The sequence below is a fragment of the Panthera pardus genome, unplaced genomic scaffold (genome assembly GCF_024362965.1).
Source record: "Panthera pardus isolate Hobbes unplaced genomic scaffold, ASM2436296v1 HiC_scaffold_12, whole genome shotgun sequence".
Classification (NCBI taxonomy): Eukaryota; Metazoa; Chordata; class Mammalia; order Carnivora; family Felidae; genus Panthera; species Panthera pardus.
In genome coordinates, this window is record NW_026526677.1 from 12,425,073 (window position 1) to 12,450,098 (window position 25,026).

Below are 25,026 nucleotides of genomic sequence, written 5' to 3' on the forward strand. Positions count from 1 at the left end.
GAAATCAGTTGCATTCTTATACACTAATAATGAAGCAACAGAAAGTCAAAGAAACCGATCCCATTCACAATTGCACCAAGAATCATAAAATACCTAGGAATGAACCTAACCAAAGATGTAAAAGATCTGCATGCTGAAAACTATAGAAAGCTTATGAAGGAAATTGAAGAAGATACAAAGAAATGGAAAAACATTCCGTGCTCATGGACTGGAAGAATAAATATTGTTAAAATGTCAATACTACCTGAAGCAATCTACACTTTCAATGCAACCCCAATCAAAATTGCACCAGCATTCTTCTCAAAGCTAGAACAAGCAATCCTAAAATTTGTATGGAACCACAAAAGACCCCTAATAGCCAAGGTAATATTGAAGAAGAAAACCAAAGCATGAGGCATCACAATCTCAGACTTTAGCCTCTACTACCAAGCTGTAATCATCAAGACAGTATGGTATTGGCACAAAAAACAGGCACATAGACCAATGGAATAGAATAGAGACTCCAGAGTTGAACCCACAAATATATGGCCAACTCATCTTTGACAAAGCAGGAAAGAACATCCAATGGAAAAAAGACAGCGTCTTTAACAAATGGTGCTGGGAGAACTGGGCAGCAATATGCAGAAGAATGAAACTAGATCACTTTCTTACACCATTCACAAAGGTAAACTCAAAATGGATGAAGGACCTGAATGTGAGACAGGAAACCATTAAACCCTAAAGGAGAAAGCAAGAAAAAAACCTCTCTGACTTCAGCTGCAGCAATTTCTTACTTGACACATCTCCAAAGGCAAGGGAATTAAAAGCAAAAATGAACTATTGGGACCTCATCAAGATAAAAAGCTTCTTCACTGCAAAGGAAACAATTAACAAAACTAAAAGGCAACCAATGGAATGGGAAAAGATATTTGCAAATGACATATCGGAAAAGGACTAGTATCCAAAATCTATAAAGAACTTACCACACTCCACACCCAAAAACCAAATAATCAGTGAAGAAATGGGCAGAAGACATGAATAGACACTTCGTTAAAGAAGACATCCAGATGGCCAACAGACACATGAAAAGATGCTCAACGTCACTCCTCATCAGGGAAATACAAATCAAAACCACACTGAGATACCACCTCACGCAGGTCAGAGTGGCTAAAATGAACAAATCAGGAGACTATAGATGCTGGCGAGGATGTAGAGAAACGGGAACCCTCTTGCACTGTTGGTGGGAATGCAAACTGGTGCAGCCACTCTGGAAAACAGTGTGGAGGTTCCTCAAAAAATTAAAAATAGACCTACCCTATGACCCAGCAATAGCACTACTAGGAATTTACCCAAGGGATACAGGAGTGAGGATGCATAGGGGCACTTGTACCTCAAAGTTTATAGCAGCATTTTCAACAATAGCCAAATTATGAAAAAGCCTAAAGGTCCATCAAGTGATGAATGGATAAAGAAGACGTGGTTCATATATACAATGGAACACTACTTGGCAATGAGAAAGAATGAAATCTGGCCATTTGTAGCAATGTGGATGGAACTGGAGAGTATTATGCTAATGAAATAAGTCAGGCAGAGAAAGACAGATACCATATGTTTTCACTCTTATGTGGATCTTCAGAAACAACAGAAGATCATGGGAGGGGGAAGGGGGAAAATAAAAGTTACAGAAAGGGAGGGAGGCAAACCATAAGAAACTCTTAAATACTGAGAAGAAGCTGAGGGTTGATGGGGGGGTGGGGGAGAAGGGAAAGTGGGTGATGGGCATTGAGGAGGACACCTGTTGGGATGAGCACTGGATGTTGTATGGAAACCAATTTGACAATAAATTATGATATATATATATATATATATATATATATATATATATATATATACATGTATACACACACACACACACACACACACACATCAGTCAGTGCTACAGAAGCTAAACATGAGAGAGGCATGGTCTGCCTGGGGTCAGGGATCATCTGTAACTTATTTACTAGGTGTCCTTTTTTTTAAAGGACTTTTGTTTAGTAAATAAACTAGGGTTGGCAAATAAATAAATGAATAAATAAATAAATAAATAAATAAACAAAAAAAATTTAAGTTCTCTGAAAGAATACACTCAGATTGGTTTTATTTCTTTCTTACGTGTTTGTAGAATTTACTGGTAAAGATATCTATACTTAGAATTTTTTTGGAGAAAAAGTTTGAATTTCAGATCCAATTAAAAAAATACAGGGCTACTCAGATTTTCTAAAAAAAAAAAAAAATATATATATATATATATATATATGTATATGGATATGGATATGTATATGGATATATGGATATATCTGTGTCTGAAGTCTATAAAAATGGTAGGTCCTTTTCTGGAACCATTTCTTAATAATTACTTTAAATATATCATTACATTGAAAAAGGATTTTAAAGTTTCAAAAAAGTTTCTGAGATATTACAGACAAGTCCCACATACCTCTCACCCAGTTTCCCCTAATGGTAACATCTTCCCTTATCATAATACATTAGTCAAAACTAAGAAGCCATCATTGATACACTACTATTCTCTAAAATTCAAGAATTTACTTAGATTATTATTTTTTAACTAATGTCATTGTGCTCTTACAGGGTCCGACCCTGGATACAACACTGCATATATTGTCCTGTCTCGTTAGTCTCCTCTGATCTGTGACAGTGTCTCAGTTCTTCCTGGATTTTTCACTACATTAATAGCTTTGAGAAGTACTACTCAGGTATTTTGTAGAAAGTCTTTCAATTTGCGTTCACCTGATCTTTTTGTCATGGTTACACAGAGGTTTGGTCTTTGAGAAAGAGTGACAAGTACCATTCTTATCACCTCCGATCAGGGGACATATATTACCTACATGACTTGTCACTGAGGATCTTAATCTTGGTCATCTAAACAAGATATGTTTTCTGGGTGCTTCAGATAATGCTACCTTTCTCCCCCTGCAAATTCTACACTTTAGAAACATGTCACTAAGTTCAGGTCACGGTCATGGTGGAAGGGACTACACTCCACCTCCTAGGGGAAACTTAAATATATTATTTAGGGTTTTTCTATAAGAAAACTTTACTTACTTACTTAATTTCTTACTTACGTCAGTATGTACTTACATTGATCTGCTTTAAAATTTGGGGTACAGTTTGTACTATATTATTTATTTTATTGTTCAGATCACTCCATCTTTGACCATCAGGGGCACTTGCAGTTTTACTCTTGTTTCCTTGTGAGCTGCTCAATCTTTCTGTTTTTTGAATTCCTCCTTACTTTCTGGAACTATAAAACATTCCAGGCTCCTGTTGTGCTATTCCGGTCCCAATCCAGTCATCAGCTCTTTCTCCAAAGAGTCCAGCTCACTCTCCATTGAAACTCAAATGAACCCAAACCCTCCAGCCCTCTTTCCTTTAACTGGAAAATGAAATAACGACTAGCTACAGGAGGCTAAGGACCTTCCTAAATTTTCTGAGGCATCTTGGGGTAGGGATTGTGTGCACATAAGTTCTCTTTTAGTCTCTCGGTTCCTGTTCTAAGTCCCTGCCTTTTTCTTACTTGTTCATCACTTCAAGCACCACACCTCCTCCTGAGCCTTTTTTTCCCCTGTGTCTCCACTGCTTTTCCCCAAGGTAACATAAACTACTCATTCTCCTTCATTCTTCCAGAGAAACAAATAAACAGTAACCTTGTACTCAGTCAGAATGGAGGGGAAGTGAAGCCCAGATCGATGAACTGCTGCAAAGTAAATATTTGATATAAAACTGACCTTCAGGTTCATGAAGCATCATCTACTGTCAAACATCTCCTCCCAGTCAACTCTCTCCTAAAACCTTGGCTTCCCACCATGTTGTTAGCCTCTGTCCATCTTCTCTCTTCTCAGAGTTGAAAGTCTCAAAGCCCTATCTCTCTCGTTTCTCTGGGAAAAGACAGTATGCATTTACTCCATCATACAGGTTGGGACAATACTGAGAAGCTATGTAAAGCAAAGAAAAATCGTGGACTAGATTGTAGAGTACACCGTTATGAGATTTGTCACCCCACCATCCAACCAAAACCACTCAAAGTCATCCACCAACTTCATATCACTATGACGTATTGCCAGTTCTAAGTCTTGACATTGTTTAACCTACCAGCAGATTTGACACGTCTGTTCCCTACTGATGCATTTCTCATCACTTGGTTTCCAGGACACCACTCACCTTTGTTGGCTCCTCATCTCTTTGACCTTTCATTGAGAAAGTTCCAGGTGTTGGTCCTTGAAACACTTTGCTTCTCTCTACTTACATTCTCTTACCTATGTTCTCATTCTCACGGTTTAAATACCATCTACATGCTGAAAATTCCAAATTTGTACCTCTGCTCCAGTGCTAAACCAAAATAAGCAATTAAACAAATAAAATGTAATTTAAGAGATTTATTTAAATATCTGAAGAAGATAAGAGCAGATAAGAGATAAAAAGCTATTTTAGATGGTGTGATTGAGAAAAGGGCTCTTAATGAAGCAGTGTGAGATCCAGGAAAAGGACTTTCCACTAGGGCAAAAACAAGCCAGAGACACAGTTTTGGAGACAGAGTAGAAGTTCAGATTCAGTTCCTAATTGTGTGGCAGTATACTGGCTTTCCTCAAGGAACATTTTTTTAAAATTCCAGACTATTGAGATTTCAGCTAAGCACATTGCCTTTCAGGCAGAGGTAAAATTTTGTGGTTGGTTTATCATTGATTTTTTTGTGGTCTTATGACTGAACTCTTGCCAGTGGAATGTACTCAGAGGTAATGTGAGCAGCTATTATATCACTTTCTTGAAAAGAAATTATATTTCCTTCAACCCATCCCTTTCTCCTTTCCTCCAGGTAGAATAGTGATGATAAGGACAGAATTTCAACACTCTGCAAGATGATAGAGAGAGGCTGTGTGGACTGAACTTGGCCCAGAATGACCGATGGGTGCCATGTCCAGAGAGTTCATATTTATCCTACCCCAGGTATCCACCATTTGAAATGAATTGGTATTGTATTTAAGCCACTGTGTTTTGGCTTTCTTCGTTATAGCAGTTTAATCTAATTTCCAATTGTGATAGATGAACTATGGACACAAATTCTTTGCAGCTGTTTTCCTCAAGAGATGGAGTCTTCCATGCCCGATCCATGCTTGCATCGGGGCCAGCCCTTTGACATCATGGATTAGGATGATGTGGCAGAGAAAATCTTGTGTGAGTTTGGAGTCGGTTTTACTTTCACACTGAAAATATTATGTAAGAAAGCAGGTCCAACCTCTGGAAGACGAAAGAGCATGTGGAGAAAAGGGAGAGAATAACCAGAATCAACGGTCAGAAACGTGAGTAATGCCATGTTGAGCCTTTGAGCCCGGCTGACTGTGCAGCAGATATGCAACCGCATGAGTAAGCCCACGTGCACGTAGCAAGTCGCTGTCCCTGTGCTGAGAGCATCCTCAGGATGGCAAGGAATGTGAACAGATAGGAGGTCAAGATAACTATAAGGGCAAAACGGACTTAGAAATCCACTAATTAAAGAGCACAATCTCATTTACGTAGATGGCACAGCAGGAAAGAGCCAGGATCGAGGGGCTATCACAGAAAAAGCAGTGGACCACATCGGAATGGCAGAAAGAGAGGCCGAAGGTGACTCCAGTGTGGATGGCAAATTCAGCAAGCCCCAAACGTACCTGCCTACCACCATTTGAGCACACACGATGGTGGTCAGAGCGGCGGGTGCCAAGTAAGCGCTGACACTCTACACACGACAGCTACCAGGAAGCCGTCTACGGTGGCAAAAGCCAGAAGGAAGAACCTCCGAGCACCGCATACGTCATAGGAGATGACTTCCTCCTCTGTGAGAAGCCCTCCGTCACCGTAGGAGTGACAGCGGAAGACTTAACACATTCCACCAGACAGAGGTTACGTACACACAGAAAGCTAAAAGAGACCCATGTATACAGAGAACAGACTGGTGGTTGCCAGTGCCAGACTGGGTTGCCAGACTGGTGGTGCCAGAGCCATGTGGGGGAAGGGCAAAATAGGTGAAGAGGAGTGGGCGATTCAGTCTTCCAGGAATGGAATGAATATGTCACAAGGATAGAAGGTGCAGCCCAGGGAATATAGTCAATGGTATTGTAATGGTGCTGCCTGGGGACGGACGGTAGCTACAATTGTGAGCAGAGCATAATGCATAGAGTTGTCAAATCACTGTGGTGTATGCTTAAAACTAATGTAACATTTTGTGCTAACTACATTTCCATTAAAAAATAAGAATTTTTGCCATGAAAACAGACAAACAAAAAAACTCGAGGCAGATGTTTAAATCAGCTTTATTTGTAATCGCAAAACACTAGCACCAACACAAATGTTCTTCAACTAAGAATAAGATAAACCATCAGTAACAACCAGATAGTAAAATTCTACCCCGCAGTAAAAATATTCTCCTTTGATACAGGAAACGATACAGATGGGCCTCAAATGCTGAGTGAAAAATTATAGACCTACGCAGTACATGTTCTAAGATTATGGGTAAGGACACTCTAGAAAAGGCGACTTTATTTGGACAAAAGAGTTTATGGGTTTCCAGGGGCAGTGAGTGGGAGAATGGGTTTACACAGAGAGGTTTGTATGAATTTTTTTAGGTGATAGTGCTTACTTGACATGAACCTGACAATATTCCTAAAACTATATGCTAAGATTGTGGATGTTACTGTATGGAAATCATGCATTAATTATAAACTGACAAAAATAACAAGTAATACAAAAACGTGTGTGTTCAGTGAAAATAACCAGAGTGGCTCCCACAGGCTGTTTAATTGCTTCCATCCTGAGAAGGTGGGATGAGGTGCCAGAAATGTTCTCCCAGGAGAAATTCCCAGAAGTCCCTGTGTCTCTATAATTCTTTCCATGTCCCCATGCATTAGCCAATGAAATCCCAAGATGACTCCATATGACATCATTGTAGAGGCACCAGTCTGCATGCTGAACCCATTTGGTGATCATTTATTCATGTGAATGTTAAACTTGCTAGTGCACAGAAGTCTTATCGTGGATTCTCTATCAGCCTGCAACCACATTCAGGGGAAACACCCCAAGAGAAAAATCACATCGATTGACTTCAAAAATGATAATTTCTTGCTGAGATGTTTTACAGACCCTCCCTGCTTGTTATTTACAGACACGAGTCTGTGAATTATGTAAGAGGTAATCTTATCATCTTTATTTTACAAATAAGGAGGAAGTCAGTGATTCCTCTAAGGACACAGAAGGAATGCATGGTAGGTTCAGAAATTGAACCATATTAATATGCTTTCCTCCATTTTTCCCTGCCTCAGAGAACTTGGAGCCTTATGACCATGTCCTGAGAGAGCTCCTGTAGTAAGATTTATGCATTATCCTATGGCTGAGATTCTGATTCAGACCCGCTACTCAGCATTGGCTCTTCCTGTTCACCCAGAAGACAGGTAAGCATCCATATTCCGTAAACATTTTTAACAAGTGTAATCCATGCAAAAGCAGTAGGGCAGCTCTGCTTACTTCGAGTTATTCGAGAACAGAAATCGATGTTTTCAATGTTTTTCCAAACTACGGAGGTGAGACTGGAGTATACATGTCAAAATTTCCTTCAGAAGGGAGTTTATTGATACTTAAGGAACATCGTTCTGCTTTGCTGAAGATATGAACAAAAGAGCCACAGATGATTCTCTAATTGATCGAGTGGTGATTTCATCCTGGTCACTCAATGCTGGCCTCTCATTGGGCACAAACAAGCAAGAGCAAGAGTGAAATAACCTTTAAACTACCCTTTAAACCTTTAAACAAAATCCCTCATATGAATTAACAAGATCCCCTATAATTTCCCTATAACTTTTCCCTATAATTTCAAGCTTATCGTCAGCAGTACAACCACAGATGTTGACAGCGAATGGCTAAAAGCAGAGCCTTTTGATTACACAGAAGGTGGATTTAACTCTTGAATCTTGACTCTTTCCCATGCTAGCTGTGTATTTTAGAGCATCGCATAACTTCTCAAATCTTCATGCTCCACAATGGTGAAGGAGGAATGATAATACCACCTACGTATGTATACACACATGCATTTACAGATAAACCCTGTATTATTGCTATAGAATGTAGTATAGGATCCAAGTGGACAAGTGTGCTAAGGCTGGCCAACAATGTCCACAATGTCTAATGTTGGCAAGTAATTCCCCTATTGTACGGGAAATTGTCAAAGTTTAGGAGGAAGATGTGAGTAGTTAGCAGAAGAGGGATGCCCTTCCAAGGCTTCAAGTTTAAGTGAACAGATTTATAGTACTCTTCCTATGGAGGAGTACTGACTATCCCAGCTCCTCAAGCTCCAGGTAGCCCACCGTGTGCACCATGCATGTGCCTCTCAGACACTTCAGTGGGAAACCACAAACTGATTTTGGACCAGTAGAGACAATGAGCAATCGTAAGTTGAGTTAAATTCAATTTCATTTCAATATATTTTAGACTGTCATCTTAGGAACCATTCAGTGTGGGTTCAAAAGTTGGTTCAAAGCATGGCTTGTCAACTAATATTCATTTAAATATAAGAAATCGGGGCCTGTGGGTGGGTCAGTCTGTTAAACCTCCAACTTCGGCTCAGGTCATGATCCCATGGTGCACGGGTTCGAGCTCTGCCTTTGGGCTCTGTGCTGACAGCTCAGAGCCGGGAACCTGCTTTGGATTCTGTGTCTCCCTCTCTCTCTGCCCCTCACTTGCTCACACTCTCTCTCTCTCTCAAAAACAAATAAACATTAGACCTTTTTTTCAATAAATAAATATAAAAAATTACTCAATGTCCTGTGCATATTTATTTATTAGAGAGAGAGAGCACAAGCAGGCGAGGGGCAGAGAGACAGGAAGAGAATCAGCGTGGAGCCTGATGCAAGGGCTCAATCTCATGACCAGAGCGAAAATCAAGAGTCAGACACTCAAGTGACAGCAACCCAGGAACCCCTTGTGCATCATAATTTAAATGACCGTAATAACAAATTAAACTCATGATGTTCTTGAGAGGATGTAAGGAATATACAGATTTTCCAGGACTTACAATGAGCTTATGTTTCAATAACTCCATGGTAAGTTGAAAATATGGTAAGTTGAAAATTTACTTAATACACCTGACTTACTGAACATCATAGCTTAGCCTCTCCTACCTCAAACATACTCTGAGCACTTACATTAGTCTACAGTTGCACAAAATCATCTCACACAAAGTCTGTTTTCTAATAAATATCTCATGTAATGCACTGAAAGTGAACCACAGAACGGTTGCCAGTGTCTGGGTTGTTGACCCTCATGATTGCGTGGCTGACTGGGGGCTGTGGCTGGTGCCAATGCCTAGCATCGTGAGAGTCAAGCCTCACATCAGTAGGCTGGGAAAAGGTCAAAATTCAAAAGTCACAGTTTGATTTCCATCGAATGTGCGTCACTGTGGCACCATCGTAAAGTGGAAAAATCATTAAATCGAATCATCGTAGGTTGGGGACCGTCTGTACCTCTACAGGGTCTGCAGCAGTTCCTGGTGGGTGAGTCATGGGCAAGTACCTGCTTTCACTAGGCTTGGGGGAAGTGAACGGCCAGACATTCCTTCTGGACGAGCCATCTTGATCAAGTTATTTAATTCTCTACGTCTCAGTTTACAGATTTCTAAAACTTCAGAATTGAAGAGATGCTCCATACTTCAGATTCAACAGTTTGCAAATCTACACATCATTAATGCGCTGACTTTTGTTGTCAAGCTAATTTTTTTTTATCTGGAGAAACTTGATATACAAGCTACTGCTCTAATGAAATAACACATACTGTATGTATACACTTTTCAATATAAGTCTCTTGGTTTATCACCCATTTCTTTCTTCTCATTGCCACAGCATTTGTGGTTCTCAACACTGATGGATAACAGGACAGAAGTGACACAGTTCATCTTGCTGGGACTAACCAGTGATCCAGAACTGCAGGTTCCCCTCTTTATCGTGTTCACCCTCATCTACCTCATCACTCTGGTTGGAAACCTGGGGATAATAGTGTTGATTCTGTTGGACTCTCGTCTCCACACTCCCATGTACTTTTTCCTCAGTAACCTGTCTCTCGTGGACCTTTGTTACTCTACAGCTGTCACTCCCAAGGTCATGGCTGGATTACTTATAAGAGACAAGGTCATCTCCTACAATGCATGTGCTGCTCAGATGTTCTTTTTTGCAGCCTTTGCCACTGTGGAGAGTTACCTGTTGGCTTCAATGGCCTATGACCGCTATGCAGCAGTGTGCAGACCCCTCCATTACACCACCACCATGACGACAGGTGTGTGTGCGCGTCTGGCCATAGGTTCCTACACCTGTGGTTTCCTGAATGCCTCTATCCACACTGGAGACACGTTCAGACTCTCCTTTTGTATGTCCAATGTGATTCATCATTTTTTTTGTGATGTTCCTGCAGTCATGGTTCTTTCTTGCTCTGATAGACGTGTCAGTGAGCTGGTTCTTGTTTATGTAGTGAGCTTCAACAGCTTTTTTGCTCTCATGGTCATCTTGATTTCCTACATATTCATATTTATCACCATCCTAAAGATGCACTCATCTACAGGATATCAGAAGGCTTTATCTACCTGTGCTTCTCACCTCTCTGCAGTCTCCATCTTCTATGGGACACTCATTTTTATGTACTTACAGCCCAGTTCCAGCCATTCCATGGACACAGACAAAATGGCATCTGTGTTCTACACCATGGTCATCCCCATGCTGAACCCTGTGGTCTATAGCCTGAGGAACAAAGAGGTTAAGAGTGCACTCACGAAGGTCGTTTCAGAGGCAAAATTATCTTTAAGATTGTGATTTTTTAACATTGTACAATGTACACTAATCTAGTTTCATTAAGACCACCATGAAATTAAGTTTCTGAAGTGATATCTTTGCTTATTCAATGCCTCTTATCCTGAAGGAAAAAAACATATGTCCGGAAATGTAATAACCTGAACAATAATGATTAAGATGTCTCAGTGCCTGGGTGCCTGGGTGGCTCAGGCATTAAGCATGTGACTTCTGCTCAGGTCATGATCTCAGGGTTCTTGAGTTGGAGCCCCAGATCGGGTGAGCTGGAGCCACGTCTTGGGTGAGCTTGAGCCCCACTTAAGTGAGCTCTGCTTCTCTTTCTCTGCCCTTTGCTCACTGGCTCCCCATCTCTCTCTGTCAAAAAAAAATCGCCTGGGGCCTACTTGTAAAAGCAGGTATTGATTTCTTCATTTATTCTACATGAATTTGTTTCTACCACATCAATGCAGAAACACATAAAATAGGGACACAAATGAGACCATGAACAGAAGGGCACATATCCTTATGTGCCATGAGGATACATACACATTGGAGTAGGGAATTTCCCAGAATTAACTGGAATTTTGTTAGTTTTTAATAATAATAATTTAAATATTTAATTCATGTATTAGAATAGAAATTTATGTCCAATATTTTTATTTCATTAGTTAAATGCTGTTCAAAGAGTCCTAACTTAAGAATAACCTTGAGAATATACTTAAAGTAATATACTACTAAATGAGTGTATCTACCCTAAGGGGGCACAGCTTATTTTCTGCTTTGCTGAAATATTTTTATTTCACTCAGTGTTCGTACTCCAAAGTTTGGGCACAATGATTTCCTGGATCCCATAATCAAGTGAATCATCTGAAACAATTCTATAATTTTTACTTTGAAGTGATGCCTCATTAAATGGGAAGTAACGTATCAAATAAATACTCCTTAGTAAATCATAAAAAGACATTAAATTTAAAATTATTTGAAGTGTTGGAACACCTGGGTGGCTCAATCGGTTCAGTGTCCAACTCTTGATTTCGGCGCAGGTCATGATCCTGGGTCGTGGGATCAAGCCCTTCACTGGGCTCCACACAGAATGTGGAGCCTGTTTGAAATTCTCTCTCTCTCTCTCTCTCTCTCTCTCTCTCTCAAAAAAATTATTTAAATGTTAGTATCCCATTATATTTGAAAATTACTTCATATGTATGAAATATAATTAACTGAAATGATTCTAGATATCTACATAGAAATATATACGACAATATCTGTCAATAATAAAGATAATGTACATTCAATATGCTAGTATAATGCACAATATTTATATTTTTAATTTTGATCCTCAGAAAGCTTTATACTATAAAAATCTACCCACATAAATATGTACCCTCAACTAATATGTTACCTCTAGATAATAAGAGGCTTTGATATTTCAATATTTGTAAGACTGTGCCTGAATATACTAGTATTTTCATCCTACTATTTGGGGGCAGTGTAATATAACACAAACATTCACTTCTACGTTTATGGAAATATTTCTCCTGTCAAAAACATTATTACCTAAATTTTTATAATTATCTTAAATAATTGTTTCATTTTAGAACTATTTTAGAGTTACAAAAAATTTTCAGAACAGTGCAGAATGTTCAGTGTAACCCTGTGGCAATCTGAATAATGACTTGATCCACGTCCTAATTTCTGGAATCTTCCAAGGTTACCTTATATGGCCTAAAAGGACTATGTAGAGTTGATTAACTTAAAGATTATATCCCATATTTTCTGTGTGGACCAGGAAGGAAATCCCACGTATAATTATAAGAAGTTTGACCACAGATAAAAGAGTAGACAATATGACATTGGAAATAGATGAAGTGATGTGACCACAAATCATGGATGACAACAGCCATCAGAAAATGGAAGAGGAGAGAAATGGATTTTGTCTTAGAGCCTATGGTTGGAGGGTGGCTCTTCTAATACACTGACTTTTGTCCAGAGAACCTGATTTGGACTTTTGGATTCTAGACCGTGAAGGAATTAATATGTGTTGCGTAAGCTTCTAGGTTTGTGGTCATCTGTTATAACAGCCATAGAAAATGAATACAACTCTCACCTAGTCTCCTCTAAAAAGGAATTTTATATTACCATGGGGCATTTGTAACACTAGGAACCCAAGCTTTGTATATATTAATTTTACTTTGCCATGTAGGGTTTTAAGGGTTTTAACAAATGCAGAGCATTGTGTTCACCAGCACTGCCCTATCACTTCTCAGCCTTTTGGCTAAGATCAAGTGTCATACCAGCACTGTACCATGGAGAATACATTATAATTCTAATATTTCCCTTTCCATTTCTGTTATAGACTGCCAGTCCCTACTCCTTCATCTGTGGAAACCACTGAGCTTTCCTCCATCCCTACGGTACGTGAATGGAATCTCATGACACGGAGACTTGGGAAGGAATAAATAAAAACTGTTTTTTGTTCACAGGTGACATGAATGCCTACGTAAAAAATAGGAAAAAATAGGAGAAAAGAACCCTCCTGGGACTAATAAGTGATTATAGAATGATTGTAGGATGCAGGGCTAATATACTAAATTTGATCACTTTCTTATATACTGAAATGAACAAACAGGAACTGAAATTAAAAACATGAGGCCTTTCCTATTAGAAGCCCCCAAATCAAATAGTTATAAATCTAACAAGATAACTAAATAAAAAACTACCAAACTTTAGGGCATGGCTCAGTCAGTTGACCAACCGACTCTTGATTTCAGCTCAGGTCATGATCTCACAGTTTGTGAGTTTGAGCCCCGAATCGGTCTCCATACTGAAGACACCAAGACTGCTTGGATTCTCTCTCTCCCTCTCTCTGAGCCCCTACCCTGCTCATGCTCTCTCTCAAAATAAAGAAATAAACTTAAAAAAAAATTACCAAACTGTGATGCTGATGTTGTTGTTTGTTAATATGGCATTGGACATAGTTATTTCTCTGATATATTTCAAAAGAGGTTAAAAAAAATAATGGATTAAAAAAAACATTTAAGAGATTGGACCAGGTACTAAGGAAACTAATAGAAAATGGAATTTTTTCCAAAAAGAAAAATCAGGGTCTTATAAAGAAATATACCCCATCACCAGGGTTGAGGGGCCTTCAAAATGTCGATTCCATAAGATTTCTAAATTGAAATCTGTGCGCCTTCCATTACTATCTATTCTGAATGGGAGCTCCTTTTTTCCCATTATCTTTACTCTAGTCCAATTTTATTTATTGGGAATGAATGTGGAAGAAGCTAAGTTTTCCTTTTAGTGCATAAGTTACTAGGCAACAAGGAGCCACACAAGGACTGGGTGGAGAAGACCTTTTAACTTCTCCAATAGCCTGGACATTGTGCTTCTATATTAATTAGTTGGGGTTTAGGTTGTCTCCCTGGTGGAGGTGAATAAGAAATTTTCTGTACGAAAGGAGGTTTAAGATGAATATTTGATGATCATAAGCATTACAATGGAAAAGACTGGTTGGTTATTTTCCCAAACTATTTCTTTTATACTCCTGGAAAAAACATAGGCTCTGTTCCTCTGCCTTCATACAATTAATTTTGACCATATGTTTGTGTTCTTAGCCATGGAATGTGAGTACAGATCATACATGCTGCTTCCGAGTCTGAACCACAAAACTCTCCAGGTGATGTCCTGTTCATTCTTTTTCTTTGTCACCAGCTGGGTGGAGAGGATTCAGACCACAAGAGATGACAAAATTAATAATGGAAAGAATCAGGGTCAACTGAATCTCTGTAGAGATTCCCCCAGAACAACTAATGGGACAATATGCAAGCACGAAAGACGTCTATGGTCATGTCACTGCTGTTTGCAGTTTGCTTGCTAGGCAGCTAGTATTATTGACCCTAACAGATTCAGAGAGCTTCCCATAAGATCATCTGGAGGATGTTGTGGGGGTGGGGAGGATTTATGCTGGGAAAACTATCAAATTTCTCCAGCATATCCTGATTCTACAATGATTTCTTTTGAAAACTCACCAGCCTCCAAATCATAACCAAAATGGCTAACGCCAACTTAGCACACGTTTCGGAGAGAGAACAAATCCAATGTGAATTCCGTTCCAAACCAAACTTTGTGATGTAGGGCAAGTTATGTAAGTGTTCTGAGTTTCTAATGGGGAAACTACTGCCTCTCCCACAGACTTCTATTAAACGGGCACTGAATGAGCCAGACTGTAGCACAGTGCCTGGAACAGAGTAGCTGCTCAAAACATGTCAATATCCTTCCCCTTCTGTTCCTTTTCTTATCTCTCTTTCAATCATCTATAATGCCAACCTTCTCCATAGAACTACTAAAACAGTTACGAATTATATTGATTTGTTTTTATAGGTTTAGTTATAGCACTGAATTGCAAGACTTTTGAGCCCACAGATGTTATCTCACCTAGATATGTATTCTCAGAGTCTAGACTAATGTTTATTCCACAGAGCTCAAGAGTAGCTAATGAAATGTGATTCTGTATAGGAACAAATTTACATGGGAAAAAAAGGGCACCAATATTTATCTCTATCATCTTCTTCATAACAGTGGTCAAAATATTGTTTATTCATTTTTATGTGTTTACTCCTTTCATTTGTTTTCTCTATTAGAATAAAAGTTCTATGCAGCCGGGAACAATTTCTGATTTGTTCACTAACAAAGACTCTTGAGAGTTCAGAGCTGAGGCTCAGTAAAAGATTTTAAGGAATGAACAACTGCATGAGAAGAGGAACTGACACCGAACAGAGAAACTCATCATCTGTTTGTAAAAACAGAACACAGACAACAAAGTAAGCTAGCTCATACTGCAGGAACACGTTAAATTGAAAACCCAGTGGTTGAACACAGCAAAGATAATAAAGATTTTATGTTAGTTTCCTATGGTTGCTGTAACAAATGACCACACTCTGGGACCTTAAAACCACACACATTTGTTTTCTCGCAGTTCCGGAGGCCAGTTGTTGGAAATCAGTTTCACTGGGATGAAACAAAGATCTCAGTCTTGGGAGTCTCTAGGGGAGACTCCGTCCCTGGTGTATTTCATCTGCAGGTGACCGCCAGCATTCCTCAGTGGTATTTCCATCAGTTTCTGCCTTTGTGATCACATTATTTTCTCCTCCTATTGTCTGTTTAATTTCCCTCTGCCTGGCCTTTTTTAATGTATGTGAGATTAGCATAAAAAATCTACTGTTTTAAATTGTGCAACTCAGTAGTATTTAGCACATTAACAATGTTCTGCAACCATCACCTCGATTTAATTCCAAAAGACTTTTTTTTATTCACAAAGAAGATCCCGTACCCATGAAGGCCCCCTGTCCCTGGGAACCAATAACCTATGGATTTAACTATTATGGATATCTCATGTAAATAGAATCATATAAGTGATCTTTTATGTCTGACTTCTTTTACTCAATTCATTGTTTTTGAGGCTTATCTGTGTTGTAGCATGTATCAATGCTTCATTTCTTTTTATGGCTGAACAATACCCCAGTGTACATATATACCACATCTTTTCATCCATTCTCAATTGGTAGACATTTGGATGGTTTTCACCTATTGGCAATTGTTAATAATGCAGCAGAAATATTTGTATTCATGCACAAGTGTTATTTGAGGACCTATTTTCATTCTTGGGTGATAACACTAGGAACAGAATGGCTGGTTTATACGATAATTCTATGCTTACCTTTTGAAGACCATGAAACTGTTTTTCACAGCAAATGTTCCATTTTTCTTTCCCACCAGCAATGTACAAGGGTTCCTATTTACCCACATTCTTGCTACAATTTGTTAGCTTCCATTTTCTTTTACACACCATCCTAATGGGTGTGAAATGGTATCTCATGGTTTTGACTTACTTTTCCCTAATGCCTAATGATTTTGAGCATACTTCCATGTGCTTATTGGCTTTGAGTAAATCTTCTTTGGAGAAATGTCTGTTCAAGGACTTTGCCAATTTTTCAATGGGTCTATTGGTTTCTCTGTTGTTGAGTTGTAAGAGTCCTTTATGTAGCCTGCATATTACAGCCTTATCAGTAATGTGATTTGCAAATTTTTTTCTCCCATTCTTAAGCCGTTCTTTTCATTTTCTTGAAAATATACTTTGATATACAAAGGTTTGTAATTTTGAAGAAGTTCATCTTATCTCTTTTTTCTTTTGTTGCTTGTGTTTTTGATGTAATACATAAGAAACCATTGCCCAATCCAAGGTCTGGAACTTTTCTCACATTTTCTAATGGTTTCATGTTTTTAGCTCTCATATTTCAGTCATCAACCATTTTGTGTTGAGTTTTATATATGCTGTGAGAAGGGATTCAACTTCACTCTTACATGTGGATATCCAGCTGTCCCAGCACATTTGTTGAAGATTTCTTTTGCCATTGAATGAACTTAGCATTTTTGTCAAAAATCAACGGGCAATAGACACATGGGTTTATTTCTTTTCTCTCAATTCTATTCACTTGACCGACGTCACTATCCTTGAGGCAATATCAAATTGCTTTGATTAATTTAGATTTGTATTAGTTTCGAAATCCAGAAGGGTGAGTCCTCCCGCTTTGTTCTTCCTTCTCAATATTGTTTTGGCTGTTGATGGTCCCTCAAAATTACATTTGAATTTTCGCAATAGCCTTTCTCCTTGTGGTCATTAGAATTATGAGAGGGATTACATCAAAACTGTAGATCACTTTGGAAAGTATTGCCAGTAAACAGTATCATATGACCCAATCCGTGAACACAGAATGTCTTTCCACCTACTTAGGCCTTCCTGAATTTCAACAATTTATTCTGTAGTCTCAGTGTATAACACTTTCACCCTTGGTTAAGATTATTCCTCTGTATTTTAACATAAGGAGGCTATTGTAAGTGGAATTTTTTCCTTAATTTTCTTCTGGGATTGTTTATTGCTAGTGTATGTAAGCACTACATATTTTTGTTCGGTGAATAAGTTTGTTAGCTAATAGTTTCTTGTACATTCTTTTGGATTTTCTCTATGTGAGATATCATCTGAAAATCATATGGCTTTTCTTCTTCCTTTCCAATTTATATGCCTTCTAACTCTTATTTTCTTATGTAATTACTCTAGATAGAACTTCCAGTACAACTTTGAATGTAAGTAGTGAAAGCAGGCATCCTTGCTTAATATGTGATGTTACAGGGAAGGATTTCACTCTTTCACATTTGAGTATGTTAGTTGTGGGCTTTTCATTAGTACTCTTTCTACTTTTGAGGAAGTTCACTTCTATCAGATTTCTGGTTGCTTTTATGAAGGCACTGGAGATTTTGTTAAACGCTTTTTCTGAATTAATAAATCAGATAATTTAATGTGTTCTTTCTCCTCAATCTATTAAAGTGGTTAGTTACCTTGAGTGATTTCAAATTTTGTTTTTTCCAGCTTTTTAAGATATAATTGATAAATCACATTATATAAGTTTAAGATATATAACATAATTATTTGAACTGATGGCAACGATGTTTGACTAACATCTATGACATCACATAGTTACAACATTTTATCCTGAGATGAGCACTTTTAAGATCTAACATCTTAGAAACTTTCAAGTGTACGTATCAGTATTGTTAATTATAGTAATCGTGGTGTATGTCACATCCCTAGTACTTATTTATCTTATAACTAGATATTTGTACCTTTAGCCACCTTTACCTGTTTTCTCGATTGTTCAACTTTTACCTCTGGAGCCACATGAGTGCCTAGGGGATTTGGATAGAACATCAGCTGCATTGACTACAACAAGGTAATTCAGGATGGAAAAGAAACCCATCTGTCTACATACCAGAATCAAATTTTTGAATGGCCTTAGTAGTATTAAAGCTGAATGTACTCTCCATATTTTTGGCCTATGTGTAATATTTTTGCTTTGTTGTAAACCCAAGAAGGAAAACAGGATTTCATTTATCAATCTCTACAATTCCAACAGTCTACAATTTAATTACAAGTAAAAGAATGGAAAGGAAAAAAATAAAATAAAATAGATGGCATACAAGAAACAAAGTAAGTTTTTATAATCTAATATAAATATCAATAATATAAAAATGTGAATGTATTAAACCCACTAGTTATGGACTGAGTAACAGCTTAATAAAATTTGGGGAAGGAAAGAAAATTACCACAAATGCATCTATGTGCTACTCAACAGAAGAAATTATATCCCTGTATACAATTTAATTGCTTCTTCCCTAGATAGAAGTGATTGCCCTCATACGGGCCTGTCCCCTAGGAATTTCACACCTACAAATTTTCTCCTGGTTCCCATTCATTAGGGCCTGAAATCATATCATGACTCCACATGACAATATTGTAAAGGGACCAGACTCTGTGTAGACTCTTTTGGTCACCATTTATCTAAATGAATGCTAATGCTTTTTAGTACACACACCAGTGTTTTCCCAAACTGAGTGTTGGCAGTGACCCTGCAACCACAGCCAGGGGAAACACCCTAAGATAATAATTATATTATTTTATGTTGAAAGGATAACCCTTACTAAGGTCCTTAAAGACCCACTCTCATTCACAGACAAAATTCTGTGAAATCGGGGGACAAGTAATTTTATTATGTCTATACCACAAATAAGGAAACTGAGCTCTGTGTAAGGTAAATGACTCTTCTAAATACACAGAAAAATCCACGGTAGATGCAAGACTTGAGCCTGGGCTTCCTAACTCCATGTTTATGATCGTTTCTTCATCTCTCCATGTACCTTGGAACTTTGGGACCAATACCTGAGATATGCTCCAAAATTGTTTATACATTCTTCTAGGTCTGAATTTCTGATTTCAGACTCAGTTCAGGATTGTCTTTTATTTTTTTTCAAGAGCAAGGTAAGCTTCTCTGTTTAATATATGCTTTTAGTGAAAAATGTAATTGATGCAGAAGCAGCGAGGCAGCTACCTCCTCTGAGAGTTTTTGAGCTCCTATCTAGTTGTTTGCACACTTTTTCTGAAACCTTGACTTAAGTATAGGATTCAAATGCAAAAAAAAAACCAAAAAACAAAAAACAAAAAACAAACCACAAACCACAACATTCTAATCCTCAGAGGGTAGAATAGTATTTACGAAATTTCGTGCTGCTTTCCTTAAGAAGATAGCAAAAATCTATTGTTTTATGCTGGTCCAAGTCTGTTGGCAACCAGACTTGTGGCTGAACTGACTCTTGAGGTTCTCGTTATGACTGCAAGACCTGCTCAGCCGTAACCATCAGGAGACTTGAAAGAGATAAAGTTTATTATTCACAGATCCTGGAAACCACATGGCATTCCTGGGGCCACACAGCAAGGTCATGGATAGGGAGAGAGAGCAGGTCTGGGTTCTGCTTTTATTGGTGTGGTGGATGGACACCTAAGGTATCTGGGGTTCACACTTGAGTGGTGAATTTAAAGCATAAAAGAGGAAATTTAAAGCATTGTAAGAGAAAAACAAGTGGCCTGGGATGGTAGGTTATTGAAATCCACCAAGATCTCTAAAACCAAGGAGTCTGGGAGGTGAGAAGCTAACTCTTTATCTAGTGGCTGGCAATGTGTTTATTCAAGATAGACATCACCTGATTGGCTCAGTCGGTAGAACATGTGAGATAAACATTTTTTTTGTGAGATAGACATCTTTGAAGTGGGTGTCTCTCTGGGTGGCTACCTAGGCAATCAAACCATAAATCAGGCACTTGCATTAGAAAAAAGAAAACCTTCTGTCGAGGCTTACACTGCAACTATGATAGATGGTAAGATTGGGTAGGTGGTAAATTTCTCCTGTTTATTATGTGTTGACTTGTTATTGAAGGGATAACTAACCAAACAGGGCAAAATGACACTCCTTCAGACTCCAGAAGGATCATCATAAAGCTACCAAGATCCTTACTCCAGTTTTACTGTAATTTCCCTACAACCTGCCCTTTTATTACTGGATCATCTAGAAAATCTAACAATGCAATGATTCAAGCCACAGGCATTAAAATCAGTGATATATGGGTTTTTATCTTAACTCGGACTAGATGTAGAATTTTAAGAAGGCATGTAACTTCCAAATCCTTCATTTTCTTAACTGTAAATTAGGGTGTGTGTGTGTGTGTGTGTGTGTGTATATACACAATTTATACCTTTCCTCTTCTATATCCATCCACCCATTCATCCATCCATCCATCCATCCATCCATCTATCCCTTCTTGATCCATCCTCTATATTCCTGTCTTTGGTGTCTCTCTGCCTGCCTACTTGTCTGTCGTTTCTGATTTTTTATCTGTGAGATATACTGGCACATAAACACTGGGTTAAAGTTGTTACTAATTCCCAGAAATATGATCTGGGAATGGATTTATTCCAGATATGTGACCCTGAATAAGTTAATACCTCTTTCTGTTGATAATTATACACAATCAGAAAGTTGGCCACGAGATCTGTGAAGGTGTCTCAGCTTCAACAGTGTCTAACTCCCTACATAATTTACCTATTATGTATTCTTTTCATCCCCACTGTGGCAGTCAGAATAATGCTCCCCTGTATGCCCACATCCTAATCCTGGAATCTGTGCTTATGTTCTCTTACATGGTAAAAGGTATTGTGCACATATGAGTAAAGTTAAGGATTTTGAGATAACAATTTTACACTGGATTATCCACGTGGGCCCAATAAGAGCATTCCAGTCATCATAAAACATGACAAATGCTAAACAAGAAATTATAACTTGATACTATTATTGAGTGATGGGTTCACAAACACAAATTCCTTAAATTCCAGACATGCAATGTGTAGAGGGGCCAGAAAGAAGATGGTGGAAAATAGTAGTTACCAGAAAATGGATGTCCCTCAACACTTCAAGTATAAATAAAAGGATTTAAACCATTGTGCTTGCTCAAAAACAATCTACAAACTAGAGTCAACTTCACATATATGGATTTTCACCCCTCAGTGTATATGATCCAGCTACATGCTGACACTAATGACTGTAAGAATATGTCTAGGATAAAATAGGAGTCTTTCAACCCAAACTAAAATGTGGACCAAAAGGAGAAATTAAACAAAAGAGGTCTGTGTGAGGGTTTTCACACAGAATGCGTGACAAAGCCACGAACACGGGGGATATAGGACAGAGTGAGAAATACTGGAAGACACAAAAAATCTAAGTAGGCATAGCGTGTCAGAAAACTCACATCAGAGTAAAGGTGCCGGATGTCAAAACCCACTGGCACCTTGTTCCATCCTAATTATAAGATTATGAATAGAGCACATCGGGATGGTGCTGAATACCCACATCGCGTGAACTGTGTGTCCTGATTATTTCATCTAACACTCACAGGAACACAGAGGTAGGTTCCAATATCACCTTCGTTTTACTGATGGATAAAATGAGGCTCAGGAAACTTCATTTAGGACCAATATCTCCCAGGTGGTAAATGGATTTCTTCTGTGTGAATGCATGTACACATAAGCCCAGAGTCCAATATTTTACACCCAATTCTGTACCTTCTTTTGCCTTTGTTGACTGTATGTGTCTCTAATGTTGCACTAATCTCACTGCATATATGTACATATATTTGTGGATTGCACTGCTCTGCAACCCCAAGCATTAAGTTTGGAAGAATGGATACCATGATTAAGTGTAAATTGAATGAGATTAAAATCAATTCAAATTCACTGATGACATTTAGTTTGGGAGCCGTTCTGAATGTGTCTAAAGAACGGCTCTGTCAGTAACCGGGTAAACTTGAATACTCAATCTCTTTGCTGCCAAGTTATTTATGATATATATGAGCATAATAACTAATCAATCTAACGGGGATATGGAGAGGAATGAATAAATACACATAAACACTATTGAAGTGGAAATGATTAGTGAACCCAAAAGATCTGATTTGGGAGTTCAAACATTTCTTGGCATGTGGCCTTAGACAGCTCATTACACTTTCCTGTGACTCAATTTACTCATATACAAAAATAAGTTGGGAAGACGATCTGTGATGAACCTTCCTCTACAAACGTCTATTCTTTTATGGATAAGTTATCACTAAATTACATTTGTCATTCCCATGCTTAGAAATGGAGAATATTCACAAATAAAGTATGGCCATAATAAAATAATGCTCATGCTCTTCAATTTCCGTGCAACTTTTTTTTATTGATCATTCTTTGCCACAGAGCGTCTCGTGATTCTCAAATCACATCCATGAAGAATCGTACAGACGTGACCGATTTCATCCTGCTGGGACTAACCGATAACCCAGAACTGCAGTTTCCTCTCTTTATAATGTTCATGCTCATCTACCTCGTCACTCTGATTGGAAACCTGGGGATGATCGTGCTGATCTTGCTGGACTCTCGTCTCCACACTCCTATGTATTTCTTCCTCAGTAACCTGTCTCTGGTTGACTTTTGTTACTCCTCAACAGTCACTCCCAAGGTCATGGCTGGGCTCCTAATGGGAGACAAGGTCATCTCCTACAATGCATGTGCTGCCCAGATGTTCTTTTTTGCAGTCTTTGCCACTGTGGAAAATTACCTCTTGGCCTCAATGGCCTATGACCGCTATGCAGCAGTGTGCAAACCCCTCCATTACACCACCACCATGACGACAGGTTTGTGTGCTCGTCTGGCCATAGGCTCCTATGCCTGTGGTGTCTTAAATGCCTCTATAAACATTGGAGACACCTTTAGTCTCTCTTTCTGTGTGTCCAGTGTGGTTCATCACTTTTTCTGTGATATTCCAGCTGTCATGACTTTGACGTGCTCTGAGAAACACAAAAGTGAGCTGATTCTTGTTTTTATCTCAAGCTTCAATGTCTTTTTTGCACTTTTTGTTATCTTTATTTCCTACCTGTTCATATTTACTACCATTCTGAAGATACACTCAGGTGAGGGATACCAGAAGGCTTTATCCACCTGTGTGTCTCACCTCATTACAGTTTCCATATTTTATGGGACAGTCATCATCATGTACTTACAGCCAAGTTCCAGCCATTCCATGGACACAGACAAAATCGCATCCGTGTTCTACACTGTGCTCATCCCCATGCTGAACCCTGTGGTCTATAGCCTGAGGAACAAAGAGGTCAAGAATGCATTCAAAAAGGTTGTTAAAAAGGCAAATTTTTCTCTAGGTTTTGTCTTAATGAAGTAGAATCCACAGAAAGCTATTAAATCCTTATTAGATTTACTCCATGCCACAACTCAAATGTTAAGGACATTTGGGGTATTAGAAAAAATATTGGTCTAATATTATTTATTTTTGTTGAGGAATAAGTCCAACCCTCTAAAATGCAAAAAAAAAAAAGTAATGGTTTTTAATAAAGTTTATTTCATGATGAAGTATGTGCTTTTGTTGGCACATTCCATCCAGAGGCAAATAATGATAGCAACTCAACAAATTAAAGCTTCAGTCATTACTGAGTGATTTGGAAAGAAAAGAGTATATTCACGTGGAAGTTTGCCAAAGAAAATAAGCATGTTAGAATAAAAGGAGATGTAATTACATTATTTTTACCTTTATCTTTTGAGTACCAACTCTTCACATTTTGTCTTAAAAATTGCATTAAAGGGGCATCTGGGTGGCCAAGCATCCGACTTCGGCTCAGGTCATAAACTCATATTTCGTGAGTTTCAGCCTTGCTGTCAGCTCAGAGCCCACTGTCTCCTCAGAGATCCTCTGTCTCCCTCTGTTACTGCCCCTCCCCCGCATGCTCTCTCCCTCTCAAAAATAAACATGCAAAACTAAAATTAAAAATGCATTCAAAAATAATAATGGTACCTGGGGGTTTTTTTTGGTAATAAATGCTTTGAAATGGTTAATGCCACTCATTAACTTGTACTTTAGTGGAGTAATCACTCATCCACCTCATTCACCTTTGTACTGGAAATACTGGACAGCCCCAATCTTGCCTTGTCTCGGTATTAGCTATTTTCTCCATGGGCTATTTCTACACTTATTTCAGAGTGCTGGTTAAATGTTACCCACTCAAGGAGTCCGTAGACGCCTGCCACGAGAACTTTACAAGATAGTGACTCCTTTTCCATGGACTTTTTCCCTAAGCCTGCTCTATTTTTCATAGGCATTATCAACATTCAGCTCTTACGTTTATTTATTTCATTTATTTCCCTCGAGTGCATGGAAAGTCCTTTTAAGCAATAGCTTTGTATGGTTATTTCACTGAAAATAAAGCT

General features: G+C 38.5%; 2 protein-coding genes and 1 pseudogene across 2 annotated transcripts; 2 read left to right on the forward strand and 1 right to left on the reverse strand.

Moving 5' to 3' along the window:
- Nucleotides 1-5,328: 5,328 nt before the first annotated feature.
- LOC109246951 (olfactory receptor 5B3-like) lies at nucleotides 5,329-8,381 on the reverse strand (annotated as a pseudogene).
- A 1,539-nt stretch (nucleotides 8,382-9,920) lies between these two features.
- On the forward strand, nucleotides 9,921-10,859 carry LOC109246950 (olfactory receptor 5B3-like). Its single transcript, XM_019415316.2, has one exon. It carries the CDS (start codon nucleotides 9,921-9,923, stop codon nucleotides 10,857-10,859), a length of 939 nt encoding a protein of 312 aa, XP_019270861.2.
- A 12,158-nt stretch (nucleotides 10,860-23,017) lies between these two features.
- On the forward strand, nucleotides 23,018-23,986 carry LOC109246949 (olfactory receptor 5B2-like). Its single transcript, XM_019415315.2, has one exon. The coding sequence runs from the start codon at nucleotides 23,036-23,038 to the stop codon at nucleotides 23,984-23,986; it is 951 nt and encodes a 316-aa protein (XP_019270860.2). The 5' UTR covers nucleotides 23,018-23,035.
- The last annotated feature ends 1,040 nt before the right edge of the window (nucleotides 23,987-25,026 follow it).

Excerpts from the sequence above, each read along its gene's own strand:
- LOC109246950 (XM_019415316.2), top strand. The coding sequence starts at position 9,921 with ATGGATAACAGGACAGAAGTGACACAGTTCATCTTGCTGGGACTAACC.
- LOC109246949 (XM_019415315.2), top strand. The coding sequence starts at position 23,036 with ATGAAGAATCGTACAGACGTGACCGATTTCATCCTGCTGGGACTAACC.